This window comes from Embiotoca jacksoni, unplaced genomic scaffold, assembly GCF_022577435.1.
Source record: "Embiotoca jacksoni isolate LCO1_2020_lvr unplaced genomic scaffold, fEmbJac1.0.p SCAF_54, whole genome shotgun sequence".
Taxonomy (NCBI): Eukaryota; Metazoa; Chordata; class Actinopteri; family Embiotocidae; genus Embiotoca; species Embiotoca jacksoni.
In genome coordinates, this window is record NW_027185408.1 from 859,728 (window position 1) to 883,476 (window position 23,749).

The following is a 23,749-nucleotide window of genomic DNA, read 5'->3' on the forward strand; positions in this document are numbered from 1 at the left end:
TTTAGGTAAAAAAAGATAAAAAGTCAAAATTGTGATTTAAAACATGAAGTGTTTCCTAAGACAAAATTTGAAATCAAAAAGCTCAAAAGGTTTTACTTAAAAAAAAAAAAAAAAACGTGCGTGTGTGTGTGTGTGTGTGTTGCATGTTGCGTGTTGCGTGTTCAGACCTGCAGCTGCATACAAACATGCAGGAATGTTTGAAGTGTTTTCAGAGAAGCTGCAGCTCCTTTAACTCGTCTCCTCTGACAACATGTTGGACTTTCTTCAACTTTGAATGTTTATATATTTATATTTCCACAAATTATCACTGTTGATACGATATTTTCTGTTTCTTCCATCAATCAGTTGTTTGGACTGAATGATGTGCAAGGAGGAGGAGGAGGAGAAGAGGGGGAGAGGAGGGAGAGAGGAGGAGGAAAGGAGGGAGAGAGGAGGAGAAGAAGAGGGAGAGAGGAGGAGGAAAGGAGGGAGAGAGGAGGAGAAGAAGAGGGAGAGAGGAGGTGGAGGAAGAGAGGAGGGAGAGGAAGAGGAGAGTAAGAGGAGGGGGAGAGGAGGGAGAGAGGAGGAGGAAAGGAGGGAGAGAGGAGGGAGATAGGGGAGAGAGGAGAGGAGGGAGAGGAGGAGGAGGAAGAGGAGGGGGAGAGGAGGGAGAGAGGAGGAGAAAAGGAGGGAGAGAGGAGGGAGAGAGGAGGGAGATAGGAGGGAGAGAGGGGAGAGAGGAGGGGGAGGAAGAGAGGAGGGAGAGGAAGAGGAGGGGGAGAGGAGGGATAGAGGAGGGGGATAAGAGAAGGAGAGGAGAGAGAGGAGGAGGAAAGGAGGGAGAGAGGAGGGAGAGAGGAGGGGGATAGGAGAAGGAGAGGAGAGAAGGAGGAGAGGAGGGAGAGAGGAGGGGGATAGGAGAAGGAGAGGAGAGGAGGGAGAGGAGGAGGAGGAAGAGGAGGGGGAGAGGAGGGAGAGAGGAGGAGAAAAGGAGGGAGAGAGGAGGAGAAAAGGAGGGAGAGAGGAGGAGAAGAAGAGGGAGAGAGGAGGTGGATAGGAGGAGAAGGAAGAGGATGGAGAGAGGAGGGAGCTAAGAGCGGGAGAGGGGGAGGGTAGGAGGAGGAGGAGATTTGTCAGCTTCCTGTGAGTCAGTGAAACCTTCATCCAGACTTCGTCCAGGTTTCCACGGTGAAATCCCAAATGTTCACGTACCTGTGGTCACTAAAACGTGAGGAACTCAGGTGTTGATGTTGATAAAGAGACCAAAGTTGGAACACTTCCTCATGAAGGTTGTTGCTTCCTGCTGCTCCATGAACATGCAGGAATTATATATATTTGTAAATATAAATCAGGTAGAACTTATAATTAAAAACAGTTGTTCCTCAACATACCTGCCTGGAACATCCACGGTACTGTTGAGTCTCTCTGAAGCCTCACATCCCTGCTGGCTGACTGGGAAAGGAAAGGAAATGCTTTCAGAAGAAACACCAAACTATGCAGCTCATAATATGATACTCTGATAATAGAAACTTCAAAACACCTTCAAGTTGATTATCAAACACACATGATGCTAAATTCAATCTACGACAGAGAAATACACGTTAAATAAATGACTCTTTCACTCCATGAATGCTTTGAGTTCCAGAAAGAGGAAATTCATCTCTAAGATAATAATAATGTCATTTTACGTGAATAATAAACTGTCGTAGAAATACGTTTTCTGTCATTCAAACAGTTGTGAGTGTGCTGATGTTATCTAGAAAGCTCCTTTTAGTAAATAAGTGTATTAAAACTAGTGTAGTAAAGTAAGCAGCTTACTGGATAACAAGCCATCAGCAGCAGAGCAGTGACTGTCTGACATCAGGGCGGCTAACATGAGCTCAGGACAAATGATAGCTGGCTTCAACTGGAGTTCACCAATTCATGGTGAAACTAAAGGAGCTTTAAGATCATCATGATTTTAAGATCTGGAACTGACGTGACACAAAACTCACATGACCTCAGAGGTGGTTGAATCTCCATCTTCTGCTCTTTTTAAATCCCTCCATTGAACTTGTTGTTCTCGGCTCCACGAACACGACTCAGAGAATTCTTTGGGACCGACTGAAAATGGCCGCCCTCCTCCACCACGGTGAGGGTCCATGTGAGCCGCTGCCCGCTGCTCTCCGACACGTTAGCTCTTAATCCGACATGAAGGATGACGCTGTCAGTCGGAGATCATCGATGAACCGTTCAAACATCACGTTAGTAAACTGGTGAAAGTTTCTAGTGAAGTTTGAAGTGATGGTGAAACATCAGTCCCGATGTGTTCCTCTCGCTGCCGAACTTCGTCTGAAAAACGGGGATTTTCTAACTTCTTCCTTCGTCGGTAAAACACAGTTTAATTTCATTTGACCGAAACACCATCTGAATCTGTCCTGACCTCAACTGTCACTCGGCGTGTGTTCAGTCCGTCACATGTTCTGATTTAAAGCAGGAAATATCTATTTTTCTGTCTGCTTTGATGAACTGAATCCACCTAACAGCTGATAACAACTAAAGTTTTATAGAAATACAACTTCCAAAGGTTTTCCTGCGCGCGCTCCTGTCGTTAGCCCCGCCCCTCTAAGAACCCGGTAGGTTACCAAGAAGGTCTCTCTGCTTGTCCTGATTGGCTGGCAACAGATTGACACCTGACCAACCAATACGGTGAGGACACGAGAGGTTCAAGGGCAACTCAAAACTGTAGGACACTTAAGGACTTTTCCAAACTACACTTCTCTGCTGATGAACACAAATGCAAATTCACTGTTACAGAATTACAAAGAAACACATGTAAACAAATTAGCAGGACGCTACAAGTGTTTATGGACATATTTGAAACATGCAGAAGGAAGTTAAATACTGCAGGTATTTGAGTGAAACTCCACCTTTATTTTCTAATGAATGAGGGATTATTTTCAGATGGACCTCCAGAAAACTAATAAGAAGGAGTGACTTTAACTAACAACACCGAGATAACTCCTTAGAAAACATTGATTGAATTTCATGAGAAGTTGAATGGGAGTCTATGGAGCCGGATGCTTTTTAGAGACAACCTCTACTGGGACTAGAAGGTATTGCAGTTTATGACACTTCTGCATCCCCCTTGATTTTAACACCCTGAAATTAAGTCCACTTTTATATACAGTCTCTTTCTGGAGACAAATGAATAAAAAGGCTGTTAAAGAAAAGTGTTTGGGATGAAAAGTCCATTTAAAGCAGAGACACCTGGAACCAGGACTGAGGACCAGATTTCAGGTCCCTGGCAGGAAGCTCAGGCTGCTTTCTGCCTCATAACAAACCAACATGTCCAACATACAGTCCTGTATGTGGTCCAAACTGCTGCTGCTTCATCTCATGTCTCTGTGCTGATCTTTGGTTGGTTTGTCAGCTCCATCTAGTGGACAGACAGCAGAGCTGCATCATGTGATCTTGGATTTCTCTGCCACAGGTAAGACTGGTTCTGACGTCACTCTGATGCTTTTAGACTCGGACTCTGAAGTTATGAGGAAGTGACGGCGTCCTCAGATCAAACGCTCTCAGACACCAGGACTGACGAGGGACAACGAGCAGCTTCTTCTCTCCGAATCTTTCCTCCACACACGAAGGTGGAAAGTGTCTGGAAGTGGACCTGAAGTCGAGCAGGTGAGAATCCTCCCAGAGAAATCTGGACATGTCTGATGAACTCTGACCTGTTGGATCACTGAGTCGACCGTAGAGGTCTTTCTTGATCCTGATTTTATTTTTCAGTCCATTTATTTCAAACATGCAGTTGAATTTGTCCGCGAGTTAAAGTAGAATGATTGTAAAATGATTTTCTGTCGGTGGTTCCTGAATAAAACCGGCAGCAGTCTGAATGTAATTCGATCTAGTCAGCTGATAAAAATGCAAACCATATCTGAACTGGTCTGACAGCTTGGATCAACTTCACTGTGTTTCCCGTTCAACTCTTCATTCACGGCTGGAACACACTTTTTCTGAGCAGCACCTTTTGCATAGTCCATTTCTCAAAGGTCCAAAAATCCTTCAGAAGGACCAGAAGTGGTTGAAGGTGAAGAGGAGCTGTGTGGCTTCTCAACCGTCAGGGTCCCACAGAGGAAAACAAAAAGAGGAATTGTCCTGGTTTGTGTGATCAGATTTAAAGACATGTTTATACACAGAAAAAAGAGGCTTTTATATCCTCTTAACATGCAGATTTCCTCTGAATACATTTTGTTTGTCATCACGTTGGACAAACTGGAAGAACACATTTCATTCCTTTAGTGACCAACACAAATACCAAGTTTGTTAGAAAATGTGAAAAAATGGAGCAGGAGGAACAAATTTATCATATTTCTGGTTGCTGAAATGAAATTTAGGATTTTATATGATATGCCGCACCAACTGTTGAGACTGTGACATGTTTTGCAGGTTTATACAGCACTGAGAGAAGAACAGTAATTACAGGATTATAATGTGTTTGCAGAAAAGTGTCTGTCAGTCCTGAGTTTTAGAGCCATGTTACAGACAGTGATGAGAACTAATGTGTCCTGTGCTGTGAATGTTGTTGTACGTACTGAGCAGGTTGTTGTGTTTGAGTGAAGCTGTGGGCTCTGCTATGGATCAGTGGGAGGACAGAGAGGACGGAGTCCGTCCCTCTAAAACCACTGAACTGTTCCTGTTTGCTGGAGTTTCAGTTCCAGAACTAATTTTACTTGAATTACCTGAACAAGTGTTGCTGGTAGTTTCACTGTTGGATGTGATGCTGAAAACAACGTTCAGCTGTTCAACAGCTGCTGAAACAAAAAACTATTTCAGGGGTCTGAAATAGTCTATTTCAGTCTCCTGAGAGCGGGAGAGGAAGTCGGCCACAGTCATCTGCGCCCCCGGCCTATGGATCACCTTGAAGTTAAAAGGCTGTAACACCAGATACCACCGAGTGATCCTGGCGTTGGTATCCTTCATGCGGTGGAGCCACTGGAGCGGAGCGTGGTCCGAACAGAGGGTGGATGAGCGTCCCAGCAGGTAGTACTGCAAGGAGTCGACCGCCCACCGGATGGCCAGGCACTCCTTCTCCACTGTGCTGTACCTGGCCTCCCTCTCCGATAACTTCCGGCTGATGTACACAACAGGGCGGTCCACCTCCCCCCCCCCCCACCTCCTGGGACAAAACGGCCCCCAGTCCTCTGTTCGACGCATCAGTCTGCAGAGTAAAGGGGAGAGAAAAGTTAAGGGTGTGGAGAAGTGGTTCCCCACAGAGAGCCTGTTTTACCTTCTCAACCGCCCGCTGGCACTGCTCCGTCCACTGGACTGGATCTGAGGCACCTTTCCGGGTCAGGTCGGTCAAGGGGCTGGTCAGATCCGCGAAACCCAGGATGAACCGTCTGTAATACCCCGCCAGCCCCAAAAACCGCCTCACGTCTTTTTTTGTCTTGGGCTGCGGACAGGCCGCGATAGCCGCCGTCTTGTCCACCTGAGGGCGCACCTGCCCGCTGCCCAAGTGGTACCCCAGATACCGTACCTCCCTACGTCCAACTGCACATTTCCCTGGGTTGGCGGTGAGCCCAGCCTGCCTCAGGGACTCCAGCACTGCGCCCACCCGCTGCACATGCTGGTGCTGTGGATGATGACATCATCCAGGTAGGCGGCCGCATATGTAGCGTGCGGACGCAGCACCTGGTCCATGAGGCATTGGAAAGTGGCTGGGGCACCGAACAACCCAAAGGGAAATGTGGTGAATTGGTATAACCCAAACGGAGTGGAGAAGGCCGTTTTTTCCTTGGACTCTGGCGAGAGAGGAATCTGCCAGTAGCCCTTGGTTAAATCCAGTGTCGTGAAGAAACGTGCAGTGCCCAGCCGGTCCTGGAGTTCATCGACCCAGGGCATTGGGTACGTATCAAATCGTGACACATCATTCACCCTGCGATAGTCCACACAGAACTGAATAGATCCATCCTTCTTGACAACAAGAACAATGGGGCTACACCAGGCACTGTTGGACTCTTCTATTACTCCTATCTCCAGCATAGCCGCCAATTCTCTCTGAACAATTTTTCTCTTGTGTTCAGGTAGCCTGGAGGGTCGCGACCGCACCGTCACGCCCGGAGACGTCTCAATGTTGTGCACTATGAGGTTCGTGCGTCCTGGCAGGAGGGAGAACACATCAGCAAACTGCTTCTGTAACTGGGCAACGTCTGTTCTCTGGGTCCCAGAGAGATTGGCGTCGAAAGGGAGCGAGGCAGGATTGGTGGACTTTGGAACCTCTGGCCCCAGCTCCTCTCTCTCAGATACCGCGGACACCAGAGAAACAGACTCCGCCTCTCTCCATGCTTTTAAGAGGTTGAGGTGGTAGAGCTGTGTAGCTCCGCCCCTGTCAGATCGCACCACCTCATAGTCGACGTTCCCTGCTCGCCGTGTGACCACAAAGGGCCCTTCCCACTTGGCAAGGAGTTTTGAGCTGGAAGAAGGAAGCAATACAAGTACCTTTTCTCCCGGTGTGAATTGCCTCAGCTTGGCCCCTCTGTTGTACAGCCGTTGTTGACGCTCCTGGGCCTGGAGCAAATTCTCACGTGACATCTGACCCAGTGTGTGGAGTTTTGCTCGCAGGCCCAGGACTTATTGAATTTCACTTTTGCTGGAGCTCGGACCTTCCTCCCAGTTTTCTTTAAGCAGGTTGAGCACCCCTCGTGGTTTCCTGCCAAACAGCAGTTCAAAGGGAGAAAATCCCGTCGAGGCCTGGGGGACCTCCCGCACTGCAAACAACAGAGGATCAAGCCATTTATCCCAATTATGTTAATCGTCGTGTATAAATTTACCAATCATGGATTTTAAAGTCTTGTTCAGACGCTCCGCAAGACCGTCAGTGTTGTGGGTGATAAACACTGGTCCGAATAGACTTAATGCCCAGTAATCCATAAAGTTCTCTCAGTGTTCGTGACATGAACTGGGTTCCCTGGTCAGTCAGAATCTCTTTCGGGATTCCGACTCGAGAGATGACCTGAAAAGGAGCCTGTGCAACACTCTTTGCCGAAATGCTGCGCAACGGCACTGCCTCGGGATATCGTGTTGCGTAATCCACCAGAACTAATACAAAGCGATATCCGCGTGCGCTCCGGTGAAATGACCCGATGAGGTCCATGCCAATACGTTCAAATGGGACCTCCATCAAGGGTAGAGGATGTAAAGGCGCCCTCGGAATGGCCGGCTGGTTTACCAGCTGACACTCCGGGCAAGATGCACATCAACGGCGCACAACCCCCCGGATGCCCGGCCAGTAAAACCAGGCCATTATCCAGTCCTTAGTTTTATCATATCCCATGTGGCCAGCCATCAGGTTAGGTAGGTATATACTTTATTAATCCCCGAGGGGAATTTTTTTTATAGTGAGCCGCCTGGAAAATCATTTCCCGATGGCTTTTCGGCACCAACAACTGGGTGTTTTCTTGACCTGTTTGAGTGTCACAACTCACCCTATACAGCCTGTCCCTAATCAATGAAAAGTGCGGGTATGACGGCGCTGCGTCAGGGCGCACCAACTGACCATCAATTCTTATCACTTGGTCAAAGGCGAAGCGTAGAATATCGTCCCGAGACTGCTCAAGTGGAAAATCCTCCATGGAGCATAATTCGGGAACCGGTGGAGTCTCCGCCGGTTCCCCCTCCCTCTCTGCAGCGTCGGACAACCTCGCGTCACCGCTGAGCACAGCACACATCCCGCATGTCCCTGCCGGTCATGAACGCACCCCTGTACACTGCCCCATTAATTTATGAAACCCGGGCAAATCTGTCCCCAAGATTAGGGGGTGCGTAAGGCGGGAGCTAACCGCAGCCTTCACTTTATGTTTTTTTCCCCCCATATCTAATTTCTACAGCCACCACCAGATAATCGTGAACATCCCCATGCACACACTTAATTCTCACCCACGATGCCTCCACCAATGCCCCGGGCCGAACCAGGCTCTGGTTGATCAGCGACTGCATACAGCCCGAATCCACCATCACCAGATATGTACCCCCCTGGATCCTTACCGGAACGCGATACGTCGCTCCTGGACCGGGGGAGGGTGTTGGAGGGCCGGCAACCCTAACCGTCTGTCCTGCTCCCATTAACGGACATTCCCTCCAGTAGTGTCCGGGCTGCCCACACCTCCAACACTCCTGCTCTGGCAGTTGAGGAACCCCCTGCAGGTTGGGAAGGGTGCCGGGGCCGGCGAACCTGGGGGTTGTTGGTGCCCACGGAGTTGGCAGGGCCTGAGCCACCCCCGGTTGCTGGATCCTCCTCCACGGCGCAGGAATCGGTCGGGCTGCAGCTGGCGGCCGACTGCCATCCCCCTGCCTGCTGGGATAAACCGCGAGGTGGTCCTCGGCAAGGGTGATGGCAGCCTCTCGCGTCGCTGGACGGTGGCAGCGGACCCATGCCGCTGTCCTGGCCGGCAGTCCCTCTGTGAACTGCTCCCCCACGATCTTGTCCACCATCGCTCGTCCGGCGCTCTCCGGCTGCAGCCATCTGGTCGCCGAGTCCCTCAGTTGCTGAGCGAAGGCGAATGGCCGGTCCCCGAGCCCCGGCCTAGCCTCCCGGAAGCTCCTCCTGTGGTCCTCTGGGGACAGGCCCAGGCGGTCCATAATGACCCTTTTCACATCCGTGTATTGTCGTCTGGACCTGGGAGGCAGCCCCAGAGCCGCTGTCTGTGCCTCCCCTGTCAGGAGAGTCAGGAGTCGCACCGCCCAGTCCGCCGCCGGCCAGGCACACGCCTCCGCCATCAACTCGAACATGTCCATAAAGACCTGTACGTCATCCACCGGCGTCATCTTGTGCATGGCCACCCCGGTGAAGGACGCCAGTCCTGGCGCTGGTGGGGCCGCCGCTGGCCGGGCCGCTAGCTGTTCCCAGGCGTGGGTCTGTCGCTCAGCTTGGGCCTGCAACGCGCCCAGGAGCTGGCGGTTCGCCTCCGCCTGTTCGCACTGCATCGCCGCGATCCCACGCAGCATCTGCCCCTACACGACGATCGGCTGCGTCGGCATTCCGTTCTGCTGTTCATCTGTGTCCATGCCCCCACAGTGGGTGCCACTGTAGCAAGCTTGGTGCTACCGGGGTCTCTCCTGGACACAGATGACACGCTCAGTCGTATGTTCGGGTGTAAAATACTTTTATTTGCCCGGCCCATACACCAATGTCCTCGTGCAACCGCTTCCTCCTCAGCCTCCTTCTCCCTGCTCCCTTTATAGGGGAGAGATTATCAGTCCACATCCAGCTCAGCTGTGCTCATCAGTTTGTATTCGGCTCAGCTGTGCTCATTACCCCTTCCCGGCACTGTTCCCTGAACAACTCCTCCCACTCTCTACCCGCTGCAGCTGAGCTAACCACACCCCACCACCACAACCTAAATTCACAAAATCCGGTGGACACGTGTATCACACCTAGACGCACAAAAAAGTTACATTGCACCATTATGTCACCTTGTCAGGAAGTCCACCATTTTGAATTTAGTCACCATTTTGGGCGATTCTGACACGTTGTACTTTGTTGAACTCGTCCTGCTGTCCGCTCCATGTTTCTTCTTTCTCTGCTCGGTTTCCATCTTAAAGCTGCTGATTAACTTCTTCACTCGCCGGCTTCACGACGATTATTTCCTCCATCAGAAGGTAACAAACAGTTTCCATCTTCATCTGATAGGTTTTTGACATGGAACCGGTCCGATCAATAAAAATGCCGTCGCTGTCTGTCAGATCAACGCTGACTCTTCTGAAGCAGCTCCTGAACTTTTAAACCCAGCTCAGTTTTCCTGAACTCGTTCTGTGTTTTCTGTTGCGACCGCATGAAGAGTCGACATGTTCAGTAACTTTGAAACCGTCGATCATTTTAACGGCCCGTGTGATTCAGTTAGTGGGGAGCGTTCACTGTCCGGTCTGACGTTGTTCACAGCTGGACTGGTTGGTTATTAACAGGTAATAAAGTCATCAAATATGTGACAGTCAGTCAGAGATCTTTGAAAATGTTCACAGTGAGGAGGAAACAGAAACACGTTCAATTCTCTTTCTGGAATAACGGAGCATGTTTTTCACATCATGTCTGCATCATGTGTTCAGAAACATGTTTTACATTCTCACTGTCTCACTGATGAATGTTTTGCTGTAGATGATGTGGGATTCATAAAAAAACATTATTTTACAGAAACAGTTTAAAAAGATGTTTTTCACTGAGGTCATATTTCAACATCAGCGACTCTTAGAAACTACAGCTGTGTTGAATGTTTTCATGGATCTGTTCAGACTCTCTCAGCTCTTTGTTGAGCTTCAACACAGATGGAGGCGTCGCTGAAAAACAGCCTCAGCTCCTCCAAATGGAGCAGATTTTACAAGTCAAAGAAAATATGAACTTTTATAGAAAAGTTACAGCCTGTTTAGGTTTAATACTTTTACAGACTCTCTGTTCTTTCCTTCTTTCATGTAGAAGATAGAAATATTCACATTTATCTTTGGACTCTGAGATGTTTTATTTTCTTGTGATCAGAGTTGAACTCTGGTTTTCTGTCATCTTGAAGTTTCCAGACTTTGACAGTGAGGTTCTGAGAGGATGACAAAGACGTCAGACTGATGATGAAGCAGAATCAGCAGCAGCTTCTCTCTCCGTGTTTCCTCTGCAGGTGAAGGTAGAACGACTCTGTGACGGGATCTGAATTCACCTGGTGAGGATTTCATTCACTTCTGCCTGAATTCATCACATCACCTCCTTTAAACAAGTGAAATATAACTTTTACCAGGTAGATCAGAAAAACACACCTGGACAGAAATGAAGAGAGTTCATGTTGTTTCCTAACATCCATCCTCAGTGGAAATCTGAACAGGATCTGAACTGTATTTACTTTGGCGCCCTCTGGTGGTGGAATCCAGAGTGACACTGTTGTAGTGTGAATGTTGTTGTATGTACTGAGCAGGTTGTTGTGTTTGTGTGAAGCTGTGGGCTCTGCTATGGATCAGTGGGAGGACAGAGAGGACGGAGTCCGTCCCTCTAAAACCACTCTGTGTGGGGAACATGAGAGCCGGACCGAAGCTCAGAGGTGAGACGACCGTCTCTAACTGTCCACGACTCTTCTCCACGTCACAGCTCAGCACTCACATCACTGCACCATCATTATTCTCACTCAGAGCTCTGTGTGTTCTGTTGAAGAACAAAGCAGCAGCTCAGACATGCTGGACCTGGACCTGGACCTGGACCTGGACCTGTTCCCAGCTGTGTGTCCATGAAGAGAGTCCGGTGTATGGACGAACCTATTCACTTCAAAGATGGACACCAGTCTGTTAAACAAAGGTAATAATGTTTAAAGTTTGTCTTTTAGTTTCAAACCCTCCTGATGTCATAACGTCTTTGTGTTGAACTTATTATTCACCTCGATAGAAGATTGGAGACATCTGGAGAGACAGTTGGCAGCTTGGACAGATGATCTCAGGCAGTTGAATCTGTATGTTCGTTGAAAGGAACCAAACTGTCTTCACACAGAGACTCAGAAGGAAATCTGTTCAGGGAGCTGGAGAGGAGGAAGAGTTGTCTGTAACAAGTAACCCTGCATGACGTGGTCCTCCAGTCAGAAACCTCAGAGCAGGCCATCATGTTTGAGCTGACAGTGAAGATCAAATTAAAGAGGCCCACAAGAAGAAAATGGTCAAAGATCACAGGGGTGGGATCACCTCAGCTCAGAGGATCAAAGGACGTCAGACTCAGATTCTTTAGTCTCTTTAGTTCAGCAATGCCAGTTTGTTGGAACTGCAGGTTCATGGAAACACACTGGATGTATTCATGTTTCTGTTAGCGTCCAACAAAACACACAATCTGCAGGGTTAAAACTGAAAGCTACACATCTCTGTTTCCATCAGGATCCTTCAGCAGGAACCAGATTCTCCTGAACCCAGCTGTGTGTCCATGAAGAGTGACCGGTCTATGAGGGCACCTATTACCTTCAAAGATGGACACCAGTCTGTTGAACAAAGGTAATAATGTCAAAAAATGAAGCTTTCTAACTGGACCTGTATTCAGGCAGCTGCTTGTTAACCCTCCTGTTATGTTTGTTTCTTCGGTACAGCAATGATGTTCCCGGGTCAATGTGAGCCGGTGCATGTTTAATCATCCAAAAGTTGTCAGAAACCAAAGAATCCTAATAAATATAGTTTGTACCTCATCACCAACACCATTACTAACAATTCAATCAGTGTTTAGTGGAATGGAGTTATTCACCCCTCCATAGATCATAGTTCAATGAAGATAACTCACTCGTTTTCATGAAAAATACATGTTCAAACTATTTTTTAGGTACACTGGAAAAACCTAGATATAAATCTCATTAGTCTACCATAACATGTATTTTTTCCTAAATTTTATTTGCATTTTGAAACGTTCTTTTTTTCATGGGGTGATGTAGATAAATAGAGATGAGACACCTCTGCTGTTCAGGGTCATATTGACCCGCTCACTCAAAATCAAGCTAAATGAGTCATAAGGATTGTGTTTCATCCAGCTCCTTCCACTTCTCCCCCAAAACATGTGTCCCTTCTAGATTAGTCATTTCTACAATGACTTTCTGTATTGAGTTTTGAATGACCAGCTCAAAAGCTGACTTGATGTCTGTGATATGAGTCACTACCATCCTGGTTGGACCTGGCACTGTCTTTACAATGTTTTTGACAGACAGTCTTAGCTGATGTGTATCAGGTGAGGATGACCGCTGTATTTCAAGATTTGTTGACACGAATGTCTCGCTTGGAGGAAAAGGAATATCACTTTCCTCATCTGATGGTTCATAATCAGTCCCATTATAATCTGAATTGACCTCAACATGGTCTTCATCTTCAGACACATCCTCCTCTATTTCACTGTCGTGATCAAGGATGTGCTCCAGAGCCTCCAGGGCGGTCATCCTTTAGTTTCTGTTGCTCATGTTGTCCTACAGTAAGCTGCTGAGTTGTATCTGCAGAGTGTATAGTTGGTAGGACTCCTAAGACACCATTTTGTATGTTTCGGCCCTCTCCTGCTAAGTGTGGGTGGAGGTTTCCTGCAGGAAAGAAAAGGTTCCCTTCAAAATAGTATCTGTATTTCTAACACAGGTGGTAGTTAGAAAGAGAGTGTGTGAGATTGGGATGAAATAGGGTGTGTGTGTGTGTGTGTGTGTGTGTGTGTGTGTGTGTGTGTGTGTGTGTGTGTGTGTGTGTGTGTGTGTGTGTGTGTGTGTGTGTGTGTGTGTGTGTGTGTGTGTGTGTGTGTGTGTGTGTGTGTGTGTTTTTGAGTGTTTGGGTGAAACATGGTGGGAGGAAGTAATAAAGACTGTCTCACATTTTCAAAGAAAGAAATGGTCTAAACTTGACACTTTTGACCCCTTACAGCCTCAACTTTCACTGCCGGGTCAAATTGACCCGAACATCATATCTGTAATATAAACCTGCAGGGAGGGGTTGCAAATATATGATATTAAAAAAAAAAAAAAAAAAAAAAAAAAAAAAAAAAAAAATTGTATTTACATTGATTAAACTAATTAAGGCAAGAAGAAGAAGTTTGATACGGAAAAAGTACTTCAGGCCGAGCTTTGAGTGAGTTTTTTTGAATCATAAACCAGCAACAGAGAATCTCCTGCACATCACCTGCAGGGTTTAAACCCACTGAATCCAAAGGTTGATAAAAGTCTGAAGATCAAAGGTAAGAATGAGAAATACTGGCGTCTGACTGGATTAGTGATTTAAAATGGATGTTTTGTCTTCCTGTTCAGCTTCTGTCAGGTGTTGGTTGTCTTGGTAACTAAAAACATGAAGTCTCTTTACTTTATGTTTCTGGATTAATTGTGACCAAACATCTTCTTTTTTGATGTTGACTTTACAGAGTTGATCAGCAGGACTCAGACGTTCCTGAAACAAACCTGGACTCCATATTTCTGGTGTGTAAACACACAAACTAAAGAGTGAATTACCAAAACTCACATTCTCCCTGCTGCACTCTGTAGACCAGCAGGATTTCAGTCCATATTTAAAATGATCTGATACGTTCTGTGTATTAAAGTTGATATATTTCTCTGTTTCAGCTGCTGGAGGAGAACATGATCAGTTTTGTAAAGAACGAGTTGAAGAAGATGCAGAAAATTCTGAGTCTAGATTACCCAGAATGCTTAGAGAGTCAGAGTGAGGATGAGGAGGTGTTGGAGGGTGAGGATGAAGAGCAGAGGAGGAGCAGAGAGTCATTTCTGAAGATCACACTGCACTTCCTGAGGAGACTGAAGCAGGAGGAGCTGGCTGACCGTCTGCAGAGCAGTAAGAGGATTTTAACAGCTGGAACATGATGGAAAGAGGAAACATGGGAGAAACTTAGATTTCCAAACTCTGCTGTTAATATGATGCAAACATCTTCATCACATCTGTGAATTCTTCTGGAATGAAAACAGTCAGAAACTGTTTGTCAACAACTAACGTGAAGAATTGATTTCATGGAGACCCAAAATATTTAAAATGTTAAAAAGTTTATCTTCAGGTTTAATGAGACATTCACTTGTTGTTTGTTTGTATGTTTTTTAGGAAGTAATCCTGCAGTGTGTCGACAACTCAAGAAAAAACAATTTCTTTGTTTGTTTGTTTGTTTGTTTAGGAACTATTGTTCCAGAGTGTCGACAACATCTTCAATGTAACCTGAGGAAGAAGTTCCAGAGTGTGTTTGAGGGGATTTCTAAAGCAGGAAACCGAACACTTCTGAATGACATGTACACAGAGCTGTACATCACAGAGGGAGGGACTGCAGAGGTCAATGATGAACATGAGGTCAGACAGATTGAAACAACATCCAGGAAACCAGACAGACCAGAAACAACCATCAGACAAGAAGACATCTTTAAAGACTCACATGGAAGACATGAACCAATCAGAACAGTGCTGACAAAGGGAGTGGCTGGCATCGGGAAGACAGTGTTAACACAGAAGTTCACTCTGGACTGGGCTGAAGACAAAACCAACCAGAACATCCAGTTCATGTTTCCGTTCACTTTCAGAGAGCTGAATGTGCTGAAAGAGAGAAAGTTCAGTTTGGTGGAACTGGTTCATCTCTTCTTCACTGAAACCAAAGCAGCAGGAATCTGCAGCTTTGAACACTTCCAGGTTGTGTTCATCTTTGACGGTCTGGATGAGAGTCGACTTCCTCTGGACTTCCACAACAATGAGATCCTGACTGATGTTACAGAGTCCACCTCAGTGGATGTGCTGCTGACCAACCTCATCAGGGGGAAACTGCTTCCCTCCGCTCGCCTCTGGATAACCACACGACCTGCAGCGGCCAATCAGATCCCTGCCGAGTGTGTCGGCATGGTGACAGAGGTCAGAGGGTTCACTGACCCGCAGAAGGAGGAGTACTTCAGGAGGAGGTTCAGCGATGAGAAGCAGGCCAGCAGCATCATCTCCCACATCAAGACATCCAGAAGCCTCCACATCATGTGCCACATCCCGGTCTTCTGCTGGATCACTGCTACAGTTCTGGAGGACGTGTTGAAAAGCAGAGATGGAGGAGAGCTGCCCAAGACCCTGACGGAGATGTTCATCCACTTCCTGGTGGTTCAGGCCAAAGTGAAGCAGGTCAAGTATGATGGAGGAGCTGAGACAGATCCACACTGGAATGAAAAGAGCAGGAAGATGATGGAGTCTCTGGGAAAACTGGCTTTTGATCAGCTGCAGAAAGGAAACCTGATCTTCTATGAATCCGACCTGACAGAGTGTGGCATCGATATCAGAGCAGCCTCAGTGTACTCAGGAGTGTTCACCCAGATCTTTAAAGAGGAGAGCGGGCTGTACCAGGACAAGGTGTTCTGCTTTGTCCATCTGAGCGTTCAGGAGTTTCTGGCTGCTCTTCACGTCCATCTGACCTTCATCAACTCTGCTGTCAACCTGCTGATGGAAAAACAAAAAACAAAAGAGAAACCTGATCCAACACTTTTCCACCAGACTGCTGTGGATGAGGCCTTAAAGAGTCCTAATGGACACCTGGATTTATTCCTCCGCTTCCTTCTGGGTCTTTCACTGCCGACCAATCAGACTCTCCTACGAGGCCTGCTGACACAGACAAGAAGTAACTCACAGACCAATCAGAAAACAGTCCAGTACATCAAGGAGAAGATCAGTGAGAATCTGTCTGCAGAGAGAAGCATTAATCTGTTCCATTGTCTGAATGAACTGAATGATCGTTCTCTAGTGGAGGAGATCCAACAGTCCCTGAGATCAGGACGTCTCTCCACAGATAAACTGTCTCCTGCTCAGTGGTCAGCTCTGGTCTTCATCTTACTGTCATTAGAAGAAGATCTGGACGTGTTTGACCTGAATAAATACTCTGCTTCAGAGGAGGCTCTTCTGAGGCTGCTGCCAGTGGTCAAAGCCTCCAACAAAGCTCTGTACGAGGATTTATTAACCATTTCAAACATGTTTCATTTTGTAAATAACAAATAAAACAGTTTGTGTTCATTGTTAATTCTTCTCTAGGCTGACTGGCTGTAACCTGTCAGAGAGAAGCTGTGAAGCTCTGTCCTCAGTTCTCAGCTCCCAGTCCTCCAGTCTGAGAGATCTGGACCTGAGTCACAACGACCTTCAGGATTCAGGAGTGAAGCTGCTTTCTGCTGGTCTGGAGAGTCCTCACTGTAAACTGGAGACTCTCAGGTCAGGAAACAATGAATCCATCAAACTTGACTTTTATCGAGTTATTTAACTCTAATTTAACACATTTTTTGTTTCTTTCAAATCACAAATCTTTTCAAAAATCTCCCCTACATTATTGTGGTTTTGTTGTCGTTAAAACATTTTTAAATTAAATACATGTAGACTAACAACCTAACTAAACGTTTAATTCCAGTAGTTTCAGTGACGTCAGATTGCCTTACAAACACAAACACGTATAGATAAATGTGAGGTAGCTAGTTATTAGCCAAAGAAAATGGAAACATTTGTATAATTGAAGACATGTTCTTAAATCATATCAAGATTAAGAATAATTGGGTCAAATATGTGCATTTTCTTTTCAGACTGACTGTCTGTAACCTGTCAGAGAGAAGCTGCGAAGCTCTGTCTTCAGTTCTCCGCTCCCAGTCCTCCAGTCTGAGAGATCTGGACCTGAGTAACAATGACCTTCAGGATTCAGGAGTGAAGCTGCTGTCTGCTGGTCTGGAGAGTCCTCACTGTAAACTGGAGACTCTCAGGTCAGGAAATATCTGGTTGTTGATCAGTTAAATTTTCTTTAAGTTCATGTTGGTGCAGATGTTCAACGTCTGTAAGATTTTCCTTCTTGTTTCTGGAGTTGATGATATTTTTCTGACTCCAGTCTGTCAGGTTGTCTGATCTCAGAGGAAGGCTGTGCTTCTCTGGCCTCAGCTCTGAGCTCCAACCCCTCCCATCTGAGAGAGCTGGACCTGAGCTACAATCATCCAGGAGACTCAGGAGTGAAGCTGCTGTCTGCTGGTCTGGAGGATCCTCACTGGAGACTGGACACTCTCAGGTATGGACAGACAACCAGAGCTCACACAGTGCAGGTTTGTCTCGTTGATTTGACTTCACGTGTTGTTGCTCAGGTCCATCGTCATGAAGGATGACTTGTTTCTCTTGTTTCTGTTCAGAGGAGTGAGGAGGTCTGAGTTAGGAAACATGTGGATCCTCAGAAGTCTTTTATCAAACGGAAACAGCTGTTCATAAGAAACATTGTGAAGTTGGAGTCAAATCCTTCTCATCTTGAACCATGTTATCAGCCTGGCTGTAGGGACGACAGTGTTCATCAGTTGATCACCACTTTGGTCCAAACTGATTCATCTCAACAACTAATAAATATGAGATGAACTTCAGTTCAGACATTTATGATCCCCAGAGGATGAACCCAGTAGGTTTACACTTTTCGTTTGTACTAAAGTATCTAAACAACTATTGACTGATGTATTACCATAAAAACATGCAGCAAATATCCACAGTGCAGAAAGAATAAACCTTCATGACCTCAGAGATCACCTGAATTTTGATTTTTCTCCATCATCATCTCAAATTTTAGAAGTTCAGGACTCAAAGTTCGGCCTCAGTCTTCACTCTGAAATACAATTGTTTTTATATGAAGTTTTAAAATCAAGTCAGTTTTATTTTTCAGTCCAGAGTTACAACTTTTCCTCCCAGAGCTTCAGTCTCTACAGCTGACTCCCTCCATCATTACACCCTCGATTCTGAACATGTAAATTATACAAACCAACTGAATGTGGTGGTTGGACTGATCTGTGAACAGTCTGAAAACAGTTCAGCTGTTCATGTGAATGTTGGTTAAACTGTTCATTTTAAGGGACAACATGCAGAGACCAATATTTCACATGTGGGAGGACATCAATAAAAACAGAGCAGATCAGTGGAGACTGAGCTCTCTGATTATTTCAACATCACTTCTTCTTCTTCAGGTGTTTTCCTCACAGACAGCAGTGAAACCATCAGAGAGACAGTTGACACGGATGAGTTTCAGCCTGTTTCTGTGTCTCACTGACAAACTGAGGAACTCTGCTTCATGTTGAACAGCAGTTAGGACTCCTGTTGGATAGAAAATCATTGTGACTGTTTCTTCCTCCAGGGTGGACCATGGTGGAGAGCAGAGGTTAAAACCTGGTCTGAGGAAGTGTAAGTTTGACTGATAAACATTACATTACATTTCATTATATTACATTACATTACATTACATTTCATTTAGCTGATGCATTTCAACCATGAGGGTACAAAACCCAGAACAACAAGAATCAAGAAAATACAATTTCTTCAAGAAAGCCAAACTACAAGTACAAAAAGTAAGTTCCATTTTAAGCTACTAAAGTTCTCCTATTCAAGGTAAAGTCTGAAGAGGTGTGTTTTTAGTTTGCGGCGGAAGATGTACAGAGTTTCTTCTGTCCTGATGTTGTTGGGGAGCTCATTCCACCATTTAGGAGCCAGGACAGCAAACAGTCATGATTTTGTGGAGTGTTTAGCTCAGTGAGGAGCAACAAGCTGATTGGCCGATGCAGAGCGGAGTGAACGGGCTGGGATGTAAGGTTGGACCATGTCCTGGATGTAGACTGGACCTGATCTGTTCACAGCACGGTACGAAGTACCAATGTTTTGAAATGGACGCGGGAGGCTACTGGTAACCAGTGAAGGGAGCGGAGGAGGAGGAGGAGGAGGAAGAGGAGGAGTGAATTTCGGGAGGTTGAAGACGAGTCGAGCTGCTACATTCTGGATGAGCTGCAGAGGTCGGATGGTACTAACAGGTAGACCTGCCAGGAGGGAGTTACAGTAGTCTAGGCGTGAGATGGCCAGAACCTGGACCAGAACCTGGACCAGAGATTGGACTAGAACCTGGACGAGCGCCACTTTCTGAGTGAGAAGAGGACGTATTCTCCTGATGTTGTGCAGCATGTATCTACAGGAACGTGTTGTTGCAGTGATGTTGGCAGTAAGAGAGAGTTGACTGTCAAGTGTCACCGAGGTTCTTATCAGTCAGGGTCGGGATAACAGAGTTGTTGAAGGTAGTAGTCAGGTCGAGGGTGGGAGAGTCTTTCCCTGGAAGGAAGAGCAGTTCAGTCTTGTGGAGGTTGATTTTCAGGTGGTGTGAGGACATCCACTGAGAGATGTCAGTCAGACAGGCAGAGATTCATGCTGCTACCTGTGTTTCAGATCAGGGAAAAGAGAGGATCAGTTGGGTGTCATCAGCAAAGCTGTGGTAGGAAAAGCCATGCGAGCTAATGACAGAGCAGAGAGAGTTGGAGTACAGAGAGAAGAGGAGGGGACCCAGGACAGAGCCTTGAGGGACACCAGTAGTGAGAGGACAAGGTTCAGACACAGATCCTCTCCAAGTTACCCGGTAGGTGAGGTCGTTGAGGTAGGATGAGAACAGGGAGAGAGCAGAGCCTGAGACACCGAGGTCCTGAAGGAGGAAAGAAGGATCTGGTGGTTCACTGTGTCAAATGCAGCAGAAGGTCTAGAAGGATCAGGACAGAGGACAGAGAGGCTGCTCTAGCAGTGTGAAGCTGCTCAGAGACAGAAGGAGGACCGTCTCTGTTTAGTGGTCTGTTGAAACCAGACTGGTGGTCAAGAAGGTTATTATGGTGGAGATAGGAGGAGAGTTGGTTAAAGATAGCTCGCTCCAGAGTTTTAGAAAGAAAGGGAAGAAGAGAGACGGTCTGTAGTTGTTTACTTCAGACGGGTTGAGGGGGGGTTTCTTCAGGAGAGGGTTCACTCTCTCCTTCAGAGAGTTCAGGAAACAGACCGTTGACAGAGAAGAGTTGATGAGATGGAGAGAAAAGGAAGAAGGTCAGGAGCAATAGACTGGAGAATGTGAGATGGGATGGAGTCAAGGGGGCAGGTGGTTGGGGGGGAGGAGGTTACCAAGGTAACAACTTGATTGGGAGACGGGGGGGTGAAAGAGGAAAGTGAAGGGGATGAAGATGAAGATGATGGACATGTAGTTACAGAAGCTGGATTTGAAAATGAGGAGCATATGTCATCTATCTTTTTAGTAAAGTAGTTGACAAAGTGGCTTGGTAGAAGGGAGGAGGGAGGAGAGGGGGGGGTCAAGGAGGTTGGATAAGATGGAGAAGAGGTTTTTGGGATTGGAAAATGAGGATTGAATCCTGGTTTGGTAGAAAGAGCTTTTGGCTGCAGAAATAGAGGCAGAGAAAGAGGAGAGGAGAGATTGATAAGTGAGCAGGTCGTCAGGGTGGTTAGATTTTCTACATTTCCTTTCTGCTGCTCTCATAGTGTCTCTCAGACAACCACGGAGCTGGGGAGGACTGGAGGACATGGAGGAGGACAGAGACAATCAAGAGAGGAAGACAGAGGAGAAAGGAGAGTGTCTGTGGCTGAGTTAGGATGCATGAGGGAGAAAGAGTCAGTTGAAGGGAGGGCAGATAAAACAGAGGAGGGAGAGAGGAGGGGGAGAGGAGGGAGAGAGGAGGGAGAGAAGGGAGAGAGAAGGGGGAGAGGAGAGAGAGAGAGAGGAGGGAGAGAGAAAGGGGAGAAGAGGGAGAGAGGAGGGGAGAGGAGGGAGAGAGGAGGGAGAGAGGGAGTGAATGTTGTGACTGACAGGTCCAGAGTCTGTTGATGTGGTCAGGTTGTCAGTTTGAGAGAGTCAGAGATAAAGAAGTGGTCGGAGACATGAAGTGGAGTTACAGTGAGGTTAGATGTGGAGCAGTTTCTGGTGAAATATAGTCCAGGTGGTTCCAACCTTTGTGAGGAGGAGAGGAAGGACTGAGGGAGACAGCAAAGGAAGACAGGAAAAGTAAAAGGTCAGATGACTTCTCTGTCTGGATGTTAAAGTCACCCAGAAGGACAAGTGGAGGACCATTTTCTGGGAAGTTTGACAGGAGGACGTCTAATTCATCCAAGAAATCTCCCAAAGAACCTGGAGGACGGTAGAGGACAACAATGTTTAATTGGACCGGATGAGAAACTGTCACAGCATGAAACTCAAAAGACAGTGAGGTAGGAAGTGGAAGTGGGGAAAGAGAAAAACTCCATTTGGGGGAGATGAGTCAACCTGTACCACCTCCTCCCCCCTCCTCCCCTACCAGGAGGTCTGGGGGTGTGGCTGAAGGAGAAGGCAGAGGAGAGAGCAGCAGGGTGGATGTGTTGTCCGGTGTGATCCAGGTCTCAGTGAGACCAAGGAAGTCCAGCGATTGCTGGATATCAAAGCCAGAGATGAAGTCTGTCTTCAGCTGACTGTCAGTTCCAGAGTCCTCCTGTGACGAGGTGTTGGGTATGTGTGGAACGGGTGGGATAGATAAGAGAGGAAAGGTTACGGTGTTGGTGTGAACGAGTGGGAGGCTGATAGTATCTACGAGTAGATATACGCACAGGTACGGAAAGTACACACGTATTCAGATAGCAGTAGTTATACTCAGCGTCCCCCGGAGACTCCAACAAAAGACTCCTTTGTCTCCGTCCTCCGAGTCTTCCTCCGACGAGCCCTCACAGAAGCTGAAGCTGACTCTTCAAACACTTCCTGGTTTTCCAACAGGGTTGGCTACAGCTGGTCAGACCACACCCCCTGCTCGTTAGGCCTCCCATCACCAGGTGTTACAAATGGGCAGCAATAGAAACTCACCACTGATTTCTAAACAAAGAAAACTTTCACACAGTCTCTAAATTTGGTCCCAAACTGTTCCCGGAGAGTCTTTTTACCTCAAACGGTAGAAAGTAAAATACAACTTAGTCCTTAATAGAATTAGAATAAAAGACCATCAGTTTAACTCTAAACTTGTTCTCTTTGACTCTCAGTTACTTGAGTGAAAACAAGAATCCAATCACAAACAATTCCAGCTACCAAAAACCATCCAAGCTTTAGCAGTCAAGATATCCTAAAACAGCAGATGCAATAATAAACTTGATCAGAGAAGCGTATTTAAAGATTCTACTTTGTCTTAGTTCAAGTGATCCAGCTGGATGTCGTCCCCCAAAAGTCAAAGCCTGACAAAAAGTATCATCATTAAACTTTCTATGAACGAACAACAAGTCAGGAAGTAAAGAAAGAAAAAAGCCATCAGATGTGTCAGATGATAAACTGCAGCTGTGTCGTGTCTTTTTCTCTCCATCAGATTTCTGTGAACTTGAACTGGACACAAACTCAGTAAACGGAAAAATCAAACTGTCTGACAACAACAGGAAGGTGACGATGGTGGAAGAAGATCAGTCATATCCTGATCATCCAGAGAGATTTAACTGGTGGCAGCTGCTGTGTAGAACTGGTCTGACTGGTCGCTGTTACTGGGAGGTCGAGAGGAGAGGAGGTGTTTATATAGTAGTGAGTTACAGAGGAATCAGAAGGAGAGGAGACAGTAATGACTGCAGGTTTGGAGGGAACGATCAGTCCTGGTGTCTGATCTGCTATAATGATGGTCGTTACTCTGTCTGTCACAATAACAGATTGACATCCTCCTCCTCCTCTTCCTCCTCCAACAGAGTAGCAGTGTATGTGGACTGTCCTGCTGGCACTCTGTCCTTCTACAGAATCTCCTCTGACACTCTGATCCACCTCCACACCTTCAACACCACATTCACTGAACCTCTGTATCCTGGATTTAGGTTCTGGTCAGATGGTTCCTCAGCGTCTCTGTGTTCTCTGTAGGAGGAAGAGTCTGTGGAAGTGACAGCAGCTTTAAATGTTGATGGTGGATGAAGTTTCTCTTTGGTTCACCGTTGAATCACTGATTGTGATGTCAGAATATGTTTTGTGTCAGAAGTAGTGAAATGATGTCCTCACCTCTGAACTTTGACCTTCACTTCCATGTGGACAGATGAAGGTCAAACTGAGCTCTTTGGCTGATAAACATCAGCAGATTCTGGAAACCTGCTGCAAGACGGCCTGAAAATAACTTTTACACTCGTCATGAATCCTGTTGAAATGTTTTCTGTGTTTGAGTTGATGAAATAAAACGTGAATATTTGAATAAAGTTTCATTTAAAGTGTGTTTTCTGCCGGGTTGTTTAATATGTTGTTAGAACAAACTGAGTCCACCCCTGTGTGATCTCCCTGAAAGGTTCTGCTTCTGTTCTGCTTCTTAATGTGAGAAAACCAACAACGACGTCACCCGTCGGTTTGTGAACGGATGTTTTAAACCCTCCGTTATGACATTCAGCCGTCGACATCTCCGCCAGAAATGACCATATTTGGACGAGCTGGGGAGGAGGGAGGGGTCTAACGGAGACGGAGGACACTATGCCCCGCCCACCGATACAGGAAACATGACTTCCTCCCAGGCCTGTCAATCAAACATACACGCCC

At 46.6% G+C, this 23,749-nt stretch overlaps 1 protein-coding gene and 1 long non-coding RNA gene across 2 annotated transcripts; one reads left to right on the forward strand and one right to left on the reverse strand.

Annotated features, from left to right (window-relative positions):
- Window positions 1–1,247: 1,247 nt before the first annotated feature.
- On the reverse strand, window positions 1,248–2,497 carry LOC138212277 (uncharacterized). The gene is made up of 3 exons (XR_011179423.1): window positions 1,974–2,497; window positions 1,371–1,431; window positions 1,248–1,282 (listed from the first exon to the last, which is right to left on the reverse strand). It is a non-coding gene; the product is annotated as an uncharacterized lncRNA (long non-coding RNA).
- A 10,309-nt stretch (window positions 2,498–12,806) lies between these two features.
- Window positions 12,807–23,433, forward strand: LOC138212229 (protein NLRC3-like). Its single transcript, XM_069172532.1, has 7 exons — window positions 12,807–12,860; window positions 14,527–16,379; window positions 16,468–16,681; window positions 16,900–17,177; window positions 17,300–17,473; window positions 18,572–18,618; window positions 22,563–23,433. Exons 1-7 carry the CDS (start codon window positions 12,807–12,809, stop codon window positions 23,090–23,092), a joined length of 3,150 nt encoding a protein of 1,049 aa, XP_069028633.1. The 3' UTR covers window positions 23,093–23,433.
- The last annotated feature ends 316 nt before the right edge of the window (window positions 23,434–23,749 follow it).

Bases quoted from the DNA above. Each gene is read 5' to 3' on its own strand.
- LOC138212229 (XM_069172532.1), top strand. From the start codon at position 12,807: ATGGTCTTCATCTTCAGACACATCCTCCTCTATTTCACTGTCGTGATC. The intron at 12,861-14,526 runs GTGCTCCAGAGC...TATGTTTTTTAG, and splicing joins TCACTGTCGTGATCAAGGAT to GAAGTAATCCTGCAGTGTGT. The intron at 17,474-18,571 runs GTATGGACAGAC...TTCTTCCTCCAG, and splicing joins TGGAGACTGGACACTCTCAG to GGTGGACCATGGTGGAGAGC.